Genomic DNA, 13,863 nt, shown 5'->3' on the forward strand with positions numbered 1-13,863 from the left:
GCATCCCTGAAGATATCAAGCCAACAATATTGTGAACTCTATAGCTTGATAGGCTTTCTCGTACCATCACGTACGTAATATATGCTGAATGTTATTTTCGCCACAAGTACACATTATACAGGGACTAGGGAGGCTCTTAATTTCTTTCATTTTTCAGGGAAAATATTATTTATATTTACACATACGTAGTGCCGTATTTCATCCATCTTATACTGCGATTGACACCTACAACAGTAGTGTGCCACTGCAAGTTTTGGCAACAATTTGGCTGTAAAATATGATGCCAATAATGTGAGATGCTGGACAGCAGCAGCGGCGACAGCAGCACATTGTTATTATATGTATTATCTGATTGGGGTCCCATGAGTCTCATTGTTTTTATGCGCATGCATGATTTGAAGAGAGCGGTGAGGTTTTACTACTATTATTGTTAGAAGACCACTCGAAAATTCTCCGGAAGGGTCTCTGTCTTTGGTGCTTGCGTTTGGCCGGCGGGTGGTTGTCTGTGTCTCCACTCAGCATCTGCCACATCACTTGCACATCTTGATACCCACATGTTTGTACGTCATCGTGAAGCTTCAAAAGCCCATCACCTGCATCCAAATTCAACCACACAACTTTTTCAATTATACTTAATAAAATCTGAAATATATTGAAAATATATAAAGTGGTACGGGTTTTGTGATTTCGACATCAAGGTTGCATCAGTAAAGATGTTGATCCTATCTTTAGGCCTCAGCTTTCGGCTCAAGGACGAAACGAAAGATTGGTCACTTACCACAGTCCCACCCATTCAGAGTTGGAAACAAAATAAAAAACAAAAAGAAAAAAAAAGGAGAATGGTCCATAAAAGTATATATCACTTTAAAAGGTCTCAAATCACTAATTATGACACACTTTGTCAATTTTATACGAGTACAACTACTATGATACGTACTATTTAGTAATACAAATTTTATACAAGATCCAACCGTTGCAAGGATGCATCAGATCCTTATATATCTCCATATCCAAGATCTAACCATTAAAATTCTAGACCACCGAATATTATGTATCATGAAACAAATTCGTCTAGGTCTCAAGTGTATTCCTCCAAATCTGCAATGGGATCTTTCAATGCATAATTTCTATCTTAGTACTCTCAAGTTTTCTAATTTTCTAATTTTACAATATTCCAAAGTTTATTTCATCTCACTTTAGTACCATTTTCATACATCAATTATTCTTTTCATCAATAATTGACGGGAAGAGAAGAAGAAAAACCCTAAGACCTTAAAGAGAAACCTAGACGAATGATACCATGTAGAAATATGACTTTGTGTAGTGATGAGTGTAAATATTGCAATATATATAGGGCTAAACAATTTCGTTTTTTTTTTTAATAGGAATCCCTTAATAACTAAAATTGAAAAATTATAGAGTAAAGTACAAAAAACTATTCAACTATTGATGTCACGACACTTTCATACATCATCTTTTAACATTGACAACGTCATACCTCATCTTTAGAATTCGATCCAATGTTATACCTTCCGTTATTTGGCTGTTTACTTTTCAGTTAAATGCTGACGTGACTTGATTCCGAACCCACTTTCCGTTAAAATATTATTAAAAACTAAAAAAAAATGATTAAATATTTTTAAAATAAAGAACAGTATTAAAAAAATATTTTGAAAACCCATAACCTCCCCCCCCCCCCCAAAAAAAAAGGCCGGAAGAAGAAGAAGAAGAAGAAGGAAATAAAAAAAAAAAAAAAAAAAAAAAAAAAAAACCCCAAACCAACCCCTTGCAACCCAGAAAGAAGGAGGAAGAAGAAGAAGGAAAATAAAAAAAATCCAACGCGAACCCCCCTTCCCCACCCCACCCCCCCCCCCCCCCCCCCCCCACCCCCCCCCCAAAAAAAAAAAAAACCCAACCCTAAATCCACCACTCTCATCCATTCTCCACATCCTCTACCTTCTTCGCACACCCATCTTCCCGCTGCAGGGATTTAGGTTTTTTTTTTTTTTATTTTCTTTTTTTTCTGGGTTGCAGGAGGGGGAAGGGGGGTGGGGTGGTGGGGAGTGGGGAAGATAAATTGGAATTTTTTTTTTTTTTTTGGATTGCAGGGGGAAGAAAATGAAGATGGGAAAGAAGAGAAAGGAGAGGGGGGAGGAACGAACTGAGGGTGGTTTTTTTTTTTTTTTTAAAAAAACTTTTCTTTGTTATTTTAATATTTAAATAATTTTAAATATATTTTTTTTAGTTTTTAATAATATTTTAATAGATAATGGATCTCGAATCAAGTCACGTCAGCATTTAATTGAAAAGTAAACAGCCAAATAACGGAAGATATAACATTGGATCAAGTTCTAAAGATGAGATATAACATTGTTAATTTTAAAAGATGAGGTATAAAAGTATCGTGATAATAATAATTAAGGTAATTTTTTATATTTTATCTAAAATTATAATATATGCAATAATTATGAAGATGATTTTGAATTTATTTCCATTAATCTAACAGTCCTCCATTAATTGAAGAAGTGGCGCATTTTGTCCCACCAAATTTGTTCCACGTGGGGTGATATAAAGGTCAGTCATGTCACCAATCAATGAAAGACTTAACGAACAAACAAATGGATGTATGAAAGTAATAGGAAAATCAACGTTTGAGGCTTTGAGTACGAAAGTGAGATAAACAAAATAAACATTTAAATACTAAAGGCAAAAAAATTAAAAACATTATGGAAATAAAATGGAAGTTACTCTTCAGCGAGAAGTAACAAATACGAACTAAATTAATATGACTAGTCTATATCGAATGTATTAAAAAAATCTAAATTTAAAAAAATGCCTTTTTTTCTTTAGGGCCTGTTTGCAAGAATTTAAAATGGAAAATAAAACAATAACTTTGCGGAAGGTTTGGTGGAATTCATCATTATGTTGGGGAGAACTTCCCAAATGATGGAATCAAAACTTGTCTTCTCAAATTTCTTAAAGTTACTAAAATTAAAATTTTCACTATTTTTAATTTTTAGTGGGGAAGGCTGAGTGTTTTTTTATTACATTTGGATGTGAACTGAAATGAACAAGCATCAGATCACTAGACTTTGCTTTTCTTTCTAATTTGGCTAAGTGGAGTAACAGTAAGCTCCATTTAATTATTAAAATGAAGGAAAAAAAAAAAAAACCACTCATAACTTTTAGGTAATGGACCCTCATTTTGACTAATGTTTTTTTGGGTACGAACAAATTCATTTACCCAGGCACCGACAAAATTTAAATGTATCGTATCATCCATTAATTTTCCCTCTGATTGAAAACTATAACTTAATTGACTTAATATTACGGTACAATACTCTTCAATTTATAAAAGACAGAGACATAGCTATAAGCTCAATGGGCTATAGCGGCATAGCCTAGTGCAATTCTTGGAAAAATTAGAAATTACTACCATGATTTAGCCTAAATTTGTGAAAATAAAATTTTAGCCCATCCTAAATCTAATTTACACTCCATGCTTCAAGACAAGGAAAATATTAGCCCACTCCTATATAAATTTCTAGCTTTGCCGTTATTGTAAGTAAGGTCTTAAATTCGACCTTTTTAGAATGAAAATTTAACAGTAATTTATTGTAACTGACCAATTGTGTGATTTAATCTAAATTTTGCATCTTTTAGTGTAAATACATTATTGTGTTAACAAATTATGTGAATTCATATATACTTTTGTCTACAGGGGTAAAGTAAAAATATTCATTTTTTTGTCATGTTCATCATGGTAAGATAGCGAACTTGATGATGTTATAATCATCAATGATAGATTTTCTTGTGGCATTTTCTAGAAGTTTTGATACTTGTGGATGATTAAAAAAATGTTCAATGTACACAACCTAGAGAGATAAGGGAGATTTTTTAGTGTGCCGAATACACAGTCCAGTATATCAAGTGTCATAATACAAGTGATTTCGGCACACTAAAATTTCCCGAAGAGATAGAGCCAATCATATTATTGTATTGCCTTCGGTAGAAGAATGTTCTTAAAATAATTCTAAACATGGCTGATAAATAAGGGACCACAAATAAAAAATTACAGAAGTGGGGGAGGTTAGCCAAACATGACACCTATTAGAAAACGTTATATAATACTCAGTGATGTAGCAAAAATGAAATAAGAAAAAAGGGAATCCTATCAGCACTAACATTACTCATGGATTAACATTAGAAATCAAACCGGTTTGCAACAACCACTTTGAATCAAAATTAAAGATACAATTTTAATGTTATGTGTCATTCAGTGTTACTGGTGTTTTAACCATTAAATTTGAATTTCACAGTTGTTAAATATTTTATTTTTGATCTCATATGTTTATATTTATTTTTCATATCATTCATGGCCAAAAAAAGTGCAAAATAAAGGAAAATTTGTTTGACAAAGAGGAATGAAATTAAAACATGCTTCCTATGAACGCAATGAAAAGGAAACAGAAGAATACAGAGACGAGGAAAATGATAGAATAAAAAAAGAAAAAAGTGGGAGCGTCTATCTATATGAATTATGAAGCTTAATATCTAGCATGGAAAATTGTGAATCATCCACCACCAAGTTTTCCAAGAGAAAATAAATAAATGGATTAGGTGTAGCCGGCTTGTAGGGTTAAGATATAATTCCAAGTGCTACACATATATATGCAGCAGATTATGAATAAAACAAAACTATACATAGATAAACTGAGAAAGAAGAAGAAGAAGAAGAAGAAGAAGAAGAAGAAGAAGAAGAAGCAGATTATGAATAAAACAAAACTATACATAGATAAACTGAAGAAGAAGAAGAAGAAGAAGAAGAAGAAGAAGAAGATGATGATGATGATGATGATGATGATGAGATGATATATAAGTGAGTGACTGACCATTTTTGCGATCCTTGACACGAGTAGAGACGGCAAGCCAGACACGGCGGACAGGGAAGATCATCTTGTCCCAAAAATCCATCAACCTTTCTTTTATCACTTTTACTTTCTTTCTTCCTTTCCTTTTCCCGCCACTCACTCTAACTGCTGCTGTGCTGCTCCTTATCCCTGCCAGACCTGCACTCTCTCTCTCTCTCTCTCGAGAATTAATAAGGATGACACAAAGAAATGCTTTTACAGAGACTGAAGAGAGATTAAGAGGGAGGCGACTTCGAACTCAGAGAGCTATTGAAAACCTATATGTACAGATGCAGTGCTCACCACCACCAATAAGAATCACCGACACATCTTTCTCTCTACTCCTCACTGTTCATTATATTCTTTATTTAAGCTCTACTTTTTTGTGTAAGAATAAGACTTTTTAATTATGTTGGTCTACAAAAATACATCTTCAAATATATATGATCTCATTAGTTAGAACTAGCTAGGTCGACGAATTCTTAAGAAAAAAAAAAGCAAGTAGGTAGTATAGATATATTTTTACATTTTGATGTAGAAACAATCAATGTTTATTGTATCTTCTTTGTATAGTCGTTATGTAATAATTTTGTCGTCGATATATCCTTTACTTACCTGATAAGGTTTGACTTCCTTGCTTCTAGGCACTAGTTTAGGATTAGGGTTGTGTCTTTCCTATATATATTGTAACCCTAGCTTACGGTATAATATGAGAAACATTCTGCAATATCACGTTTCTTTAGATGGTATTAAGAGCAATCGATCTAAGAAAAACCTCGACAGATATTTAAACCCTAGCAACCATAGCCATGGGTGATAAACCAGAACAGTCAACCTCCTCAGGTATGACTTTGTATCAGAAGTGGGAACACCCTAACCATCCACTTTATCTTCATCACTCGGATCAGCCTGGCGCCATTCTTGTACCGCAGCCACTCGTGGAAGACAACTATGGCACATGGGCGCAATCCATGACCATGGCCTTGATGGTTAAAAACAAGTTAGGGCTGGTTGATGGAACAATCACGAAGCCAACTGATGCGCAGGTTGAAGAATTACAGCAATGGAACCGATGCAACAATCTGGTGAAAACATGGTTACTCGGCTCCATGTCAAAAGAAATCTCAGGAAGTGTCATACACTGCAAGGACGCGCGGCAGATGTGGCTTGATCTGCAAGAAAGGTTTTCTCATGTGAACATCGTTCAACTGTTTCACATAGAAAACGAAATCCATAATTGTGTGCAAAGCAACATGACGGTGAGTTCTTATTTCACAAAACTCAAGAGTCTTTGGGATGAACGTGATACCTTATGTTCAATCCCGACATGCCATTGTGAAGCAAGGAACGAGATAACATCATATGTTGAGACTCAGAAAACAATGAAATTCCTTATGGGTTTACGTGACTCATATGCTACGGTTCGTAGCAACACCCTCTTGCTGGATCCATTGCCAACTGTTAACAAAGCCTATGCACTTGTTCTTCGTCATGAGAAGCAAGTTGAAGTATCAAACGGAAAGGGCAGCACCGTGCAGCCTGAAGCTGCTGTGTTTGCAGTGAGGGGCGCTGGTCGAGAACCCGAGACAGAAGATGGTAGTCAGCGATGCGCCAAATGCAACAAGAACAATCATAGCACCAAGAATTGTCGTGCACATCTCAAGTGCACATTTTGTGGTTGGAAAGGACACAATTTTGACTCTTGCTGCAAAAGAAAAGCAGCGGCTGAGACTGAACAAAATCGGCCTTTCAAGGGCAACCAAGTCACGGCTCGTGACAAGAAGGACGCAATGCCCAATTTTCCTTTTTCTCCAGAGGACTGCAAGCAGATTCTTCAGCTTCTGAACAAAAGCAAATCCTCATTTGCTAATCAAGTGGGTAACTCTTCGAATCATGAAGAACTCTCAGGTAAAGCATTTTCTTTCATGCGTAATGGAAAGCAAGTTATTTGGATTTTGGACAGTGGTGCCACCGACCACATCGTATGCAGTCCTGAGTTTCTCACATCCTCAAAACGTGTTACAAATCATAGTGTTGAATTACCAAATGGTTCCCTTGCTACTGTCACCCATGTCGGCCAAGTGGTTTTCTCTCCCAACTTTATCCTTGACAATGTTTTATGTGTACCATTGTTTAGGATAAATCTCATATCTATTAGCAAGTTAGCTTACGATTCCCTTTACATCACCATTTTCTCAAACAATCTTGTGTCATACAGGACCTACGTTCGGGGAAGATGATTGGGACGGGAATTGAACGGGAGAGACTCTACCATCTCGACCCACCAAGGAAGGGATCCTGCAACACCACCACCACCATGAGCTCTCCTTTTTGGCACCAACGCCTTGGGCACCCATCACCTAAAGTGTCATCGTTACTTCCCTTTGTGCACAATAAGTCGTGTGATTCCAATAAATGTTTAATTTGCCCATTGGCTAAACACACCAGATTGTCTTTTCCCTTGAGTTCTATCTCTACTCGTTCATGTTTTGAATTAATACATATTGACATTTGGGGGGGTTATCAAGTTCCTTCCCTCTCAGGTGCCAAATATTTTCTTACCATTGTTGATGATTACACACGGTGCACCTGGGTTTATTTGATGAAACAAAAATCTGACACACAAAATATTCTTGTTCAATTTATACACATGGTTGAGAATCAATTCAATACAACAGTTAAGGTGATTAGAAGTGATAACGGTCCCGAGTTCAAACTTGTCACCTTTTACCAACTCAAAGGGATCCTGCACCAAACCAGTTGTGTCAACACACCACAACAAAATGGTGTTGCTGAACGCAAACATCGACACTTGTTAAATGTTGCTCGAGCCCTCCTTTTTCAAGCCAACCTTCCTAAACATTTTTGGGGGGATGCTATTCTCACTTCGGCCTATCTTATAAATCGTACACCCACACCACTTCTCCAAGGGCAAACACCATACCACAAGTTGTTTCACAAGGCACCACATTACATGCATTTACGTGTCTTTGGATGCTTATGTTTTGCATCAACCCATGCACAAAAACTCTCTAAATTTGATCCTCGTGCACGACGGTGTATTTTTGTTGGGTACCCTTATGGTCAGAAGGGTTATCGCTTGTTTGATCTTACACTTAACAAGGTTTTTGTGTCACGGGATGTCCTCTTTTTCGAAGACCATTTTCCCTACAAATTACCCCATCTTTCCGCTGCTTCCACTCCCACTCCTCCTCCACTTCCCATAGAACCCTACTCGCCATCCTTTGATCCAGTTCCTATAATACCCATAGACCCTCTCATCGCATCCTCTCCTGACATTGCTCTTCCTGTTGAGCCTACTTCCCCTTCATTACTTTCTCCATCACCATCCCCTCTGCTTTCCCCCCCTGCTGCACCACCGCCACCCCGGCGTGGCACACGTCCTACCAAACCATCCTCTTTCTTGCAGGATTTCCATGTTGAGACCTCTCTCCCGTCCCGACTTGCTCCTTCCTCGAATATGGTTTAGGTATCAGGTACTGCTCACCCTCTGTCTCATTACCTCTCTTACAATCGCCTCTCTCCTATGCATAAGCATTTTGTTACTAACGTCACGACCATCCGAGAACCCAACACTTTTCTGCAGGCTGTCCAACATCCACAATGGCGTGATGCCATGCACCACGAACTTGCTGCCCTTCAGGCCAACCATACTTGGTCCCTTGTTCCACTTCCTCCTCACAAAAAGCCGATTGGCTGTAAATGGGTGTACAAGGTTAAGCTTAAAGCTGATGGGACCATTGAGCGTTACAAAGCTCGGTTAGTTGCCAAGGGCTATAGCCAAATCGAAGGGGTTGACTATCGTGAAACTTTTGCTCCAGTTGCCAAGTTAACCACTGTCCGTGTGCTCCTTAGTGTTGCTGCTGTGCGTCAATGGCATTTACACCAACTCGATGTCAACAACGCCTTCTTGAATGACGATCTGGATGAGGAAGTGTACATGAATTTACCTCCTGGCTTTGGACGAAAGGGGGAGACTCGTGTCTGCAAGCTACACAAATCCTTATATGGTTTAAAACAAGCCTCAAGACAATGGTTCATTAAACTTTCCACTGCTCTCAAGGCTGCTGGATTTCATCAATCGTGTTCTGATTATTCATTGTTCGTCCGCAGTCAGCACGGTAACTTCATTGCTTTATTGGTATACGTTGATGATGTAATTTTAGCAGGAAATAATCTGCAAGAAATTGAAGCCACGAAGCAGTCCCTTTCACAACAATTCAAATTAAAGGATTTGGGACAACTTAAGTATTTCTTGGGGTTAGAGGTTGCACAATCTACAAATGGCATCACCTTATGTCAACGCAAATATGCATTGGATATCTTAGATGATGCGGGATTTTTGGGTGCTAAACCTTCACGGTTTCCTGTAGAATCAAATGTTTCTCTTACACAGATGGAAGGAGAACTTCTTATTGATGCATCATCATATAGAAGACTTGTGGGTAGGTTGATCTACCTGACCATAACCAGGCCGGACTTGGCTTATGTTGTGCACATGTTAAGCCAGTTTATGGACAAGCCTAGACAACCACATCTTGAGGCAGCACACAAAGTTCTCAGATACATCAAGAGTTCACCGGGACAAGGTATATTGCTGCCATCCAAGGGATCCTTGCAGTTAAGTGCATTCTGTGACGCTGATTGGGCCAGGTGCAAGGACACAAGAAGATCAATAACAGGTTATTACATTCAACTGGGTCAGGCACCGATATCCTGGAAAACAAAGAAACAAACCACTGTCTCTCGTTCCAGTGCTGAAGCCGAGTACCGTTCCATGGCAGCCACATGTTGTGAGATCACGTGGTTAAAGAACATTTTGAGAGATTTAAAGGTGAGTCATTCACAACCAGCCATGTTATTCTGTGATAACCAAGCAGCCATATACATTGCTTCAAACCCGGTATTTCATGAAAGGACAAAGCACATAGAGATTGATTGTCATTTGGTGAGAGAGAAGATTCAAGAAGGAATGATTCGTACAGCATACATACGAACAACTGATCAACCAGCATACATCTTCACCAAACCGTTGAATTCTACACAGTTTGAAACATTGCTCAGCAAGTTGGGTGTTATTAACATACACTCCAACTTGAGGGGGAGTGTTAAAGAAGATATCTCGGATTAGTATAGTAAATCTTGTAAATCTGTTATTATCCTTTACTTACCTGATAAGGTTTGACTTCCTTGCTTCTAGGCACTAGTTTAGGATTAGGGTTGTGTCTTTCCTATATATATTGTAACCCTAGCTTACGGTATAATATGAGAAACATTCTGCAATATCACGTTTCTTTAGAAATATGTCCTTATAATTGAAAAATAATTATTCTACAAGTTAAATTTGATATTAACTATTTCTGCATCTTGCAATACTGACAGACTATTTCTGTTTTGAGAAACAAGTTGTGAAATTCCAAAGGTACAAAATTATCATTTTGCCCCTCATCTTTAAATGTGCGCAACTCATTCATAGAAACGAGTACTATCTAAATAAAATGAGAAAAGAGTAACAAGTGAAAAAAAACTCAAACGTCCACGCATGATCTTCACCTAAGACTTTCACTTAACCCGCTAATGATATTGTAGGATAATACTAGAAAAACTAAATTTGGAGACTAAATTTGTAAACTAAATAATGTGTCGCCAATAGAAATGAGCATGTTTATCAACGCTTAAGTAATAAATCAATCATCAACTTTCATGTCTTTTAATTTTTAACATTGAATTTATAAATTTAGTCTCTCTAATATTACTTTTTTTTTATAATTTACAGAGTCTGAGGACAAAATCTAATAAAATAATAAAAATAGGGATGGAATGTAGCATCATCCCCATTTAGTCACCGTTCACGGTTTCCATTAGTCATCCTGCAACTACTATAAAATAAAAGGAACTCTCATGTCACAATTATTTTGTCTTCATGTCAACTCATTTCATAAAAAGTCTTTGGTGTGAGTTACACGTGGCCCGTGTTTCTCAAAATTAAATATTCAATTAATGCTTGTTCACTTGTATTCAACACGAAAGTCTCGCTAACTTAAGTTACGTAAAATATTCAAAATGACCTTATCCAGTTGTATTGTGCAAGAACTAAGAACAAAAAGGAAGTAAAAAGGAATTAAGAAAGGGTAATGCTAGGAAATTAAACTAAGAACCAAAAAAAGGTAAAAATGAATTTAAAATGTGTAATGTTAGGAGATTAAAATTTTAAATTAATTTTTGTCAATTATATGATAGTTGTGGATAATTAAATTATTAACTAAATATTAATTAACGTGTTTATTTTCTATTAATGTCATATCTATTAATTTATAAATTTAATCTACCTAATATTGTTCTTTAAGAAAATGACATGCACTAACACAATTGATGGTACACACTCTCTCGTCTTGGTATGAAAAGTTGGTAAGATATTTTTGTTAGTGTAATTATAATGTTCTGGCCACGAAGAGAAGATTAAAATAATAATAATAATAATATATTATATGGACCATTTCCAATTGAAAAACAAATTTCCTCCGATCCCAAAAATACGGTGTTGTTTCATTATCTTCCTTTCCTCCAAGATAAATGAGTCGATTATATAACTTATCTGGGATGAGAAAACAAAGAATTTATGTATAGTGCTACGTATATGCCTGCCTATATTCTTGAAGATTATAACCCATACGCATGCAATATAAAATAAAGGTATATAAATGTTTAGTCCACTAGACTAAGAGCTGGTTTAGTATTGATGTGCTTGGAAAAAAAAAAAAACTGTTTCTGCTGTATTGTAAGAATAAGCTCATTTTTTATGCTTCACGTTTTCAGTTTTTTTTCATCCAAAACTGTGAAAATAAGCTGTTTTTAAGTATTTACCAAACACATTTTTGAGCTCAACTTTTTTTTATACCCACTTTTTATAAAAGCACTTCAGTATCAAATCAGTACTAAGTCCATTAATAATAGTAGTTAAGCAGTAGTTCGGTGACTGCAGAGAAAGGTTTGATGAGAATATATTAGGCCACTACACTAATTATAATAAGACCAATAATGCTAGAAGTAGCTTGCAAAATAGAATTGTTAGTCTAATAATATATTTTGAAAATATGACTGCAAATTCTTACACTGCATGCTTTTAGTAGAGCCTGTAGAGGGAAGAGGAATGATGAAAATGGTAAACACACACACACACACAAAAATCTCTCTCTGATATGAAGACATACTGTCATGACGATCGTAATATACCTTAAAAAAATTACAGCGCACTGATTTTGGTCATTGTATAGTTTGGACAGAGCTCCACTTTGCTCTAATATATAGTTTCTACTGTTGTGATTTAAATTCGTAGTGTATTAGTATTGTGATTTATATAATTTCTACTTCACTTTTTTAGTGCGAGGTATGATGTTAGATATATTTGAAAGGCGACTTTGATATTAATTTTTTATGACTCATTGTGTGGGTTAACTTAAATCTCTCATGCCTTAATATATAGGGAAAAGAATTATGTAAATAACAAATTCGATATACAAATTTGAATAAATTACATCACAGTGCAACAAATTTTCCATTTTCCTGGACATTTGTGTATGTTTTTTCTAACTCAGACTGTGTTTTGTCCGGGGTCCTACTTTTTGCTCTTCTTTTGTTTAACCCAAAATTTTGAGTAAGCAAATCAAAACGGAAAATCCAATCAGATCCATGGCGGGTTTGATTGTTTGAATTCATCTCAACTTTTTCTTCTATGAATACAAAATTTGGTAAGCTTTCTGGTCAAGAATCAAAACTTCCAATGTAGTGTCGGCAAGCTCTTGTCCACGTGTTCCATACCCTATGGCGGGAGAACGCTTGGCTGTCGAGGGAGATGAAGCTTTTGATATTTTCTAATACAACACGCCATAATTCTTATTCTTTATGAAAGGTGTTCCATCTTTTTACGTGGTCTTGGAACTACCATATCCACTTCACAGTGAACAAACGTGCCTATAGCAAATTCACCTAAAGCGAAACTACAAAACTTGCCTATAGTGAGACCAAACAACTCACATTGAGTATGGAGAAATCTTACATCCTTGTTTGAAAGTTAAACTAGTGACCTAGTTTTATCCCTTAACGGATAACTTACCCCTAAGCGCCAACTCTCTTCAAAATTACGTTTGAATTAATGACATGGCATGAGTATTTTTGTGAAATCTTGCCTCAAATTTTAATGATGTATTTCATTAAGAAAAGATTTTAAAAATTTAATTAACTTTCTTTCGTTAAATTCTCATGTTTAATCTAAGTAGGATTACACTTGACTTTGAGGGACCGAAAAATCCAATTGTCCTTTGGAGTTTGAATTGGGACTAGATGGATAACTCTCAATAACGTAGGTAAAAACGTGTCCAATTCAGAGCTAATAACAAAGAAATTAAAGGCGTTTCAAGTTGAATACTTTGATAAATTAGAAAATTCCTTAACAAATCCAGTTTTCTCCATTTATCAGTGTGGCACATGAGATCATGACATGGTAAATCTGTATCGTCCGATCACTATTTATGAAAATAGAGTACCATGTAGGAATGTCGTGCACGAGATTTGACCTGGTACATTCTTATCGTGCGTTCACTACTTTGGAGATATGTTGGTCTTCTAGTACAAGCATCATCTCCATTCATTAGAGTTATAAAGTCATAAGAGGTGATCATGCTTAGTTAATCTACAATGGAAGATCACTAACTCTTTAGTAAGCAGGATGTTGGTACACGACCCCATAAGTTGTAAGCATCAGCCAAATTATGTTGCTTCAGCCCTAGCTTGTACTTTATTATAAATATGAAAAAGACGATTAAATACATGTGGGTAAAAAGAGTGTTCAATTAAACAGTAAATAGTATTAACCAAAAAAAGTTTTAGACAGTAGATGGGGTGAGAATATTATAATTGTTTTAACAATGAGAAC

At 36.1% G+C, this 13,863-nt stretch overlaps 2 protein-coding genes across 2 annotated transcripts; one reads left to right on the forward strand and one right to left on the reverse strand.

Moving 5' to 3' along the window:
- Positions 1–71: 71 nt before the first annotated feature.
- On the reverse strand, positions 72–5,315 carry LOC137708217 (uncharacterized). Its single transcript, XM_088689902.1, has 2 exons — positions 4,893–5,315; positions 72–593 (listed from the first exon to the last, which is right to left on the reverse strand). Exons 1-2 carry the CDS (start codon positions 4,972–4,974, stop codon positions 379–381), a joined length of 297 nt encoding a protein of 98 aa, XP_088546028.1. The 5' UTR covers positions 4,975–5,315; the 3' UTR covers positions 72–378.
- A 404-nt stretch (positions 5,316–5,719) lies between these two features.
- Positions 5,720–7,166, forward strand: LOC148689657 (uncharacterized). The gene is made up of 2 exons (XM_088689749.1): positions 5,720–6,818; positions 7,129–7,166. The coding sequence occupies exons 1-2, from the start codon at positions 5,720–5,722 to the stop codon at positions 7,164–7,166; spliced, it is 1,137 nt and encodes a 378-aa protein (XP_088545875.1).
- Positions 7,167–13,863: the final 6,697 nt, after the last annotated feature.

This window comes from Pyrus communis, chromosome 17 (genome assembly GCF_041283825.1).
Source record: "Pyrus communis isolate YQ-2024b chromosome 17, ASM4128382v1, whole genome shotgun sequence".
Lineage (NCBI taxonomy): Eukaryota > Viridiplantae > Streptophyta > Magnoliopsida > Rosales > Rosaceae > Pyrus > Pyrus communis.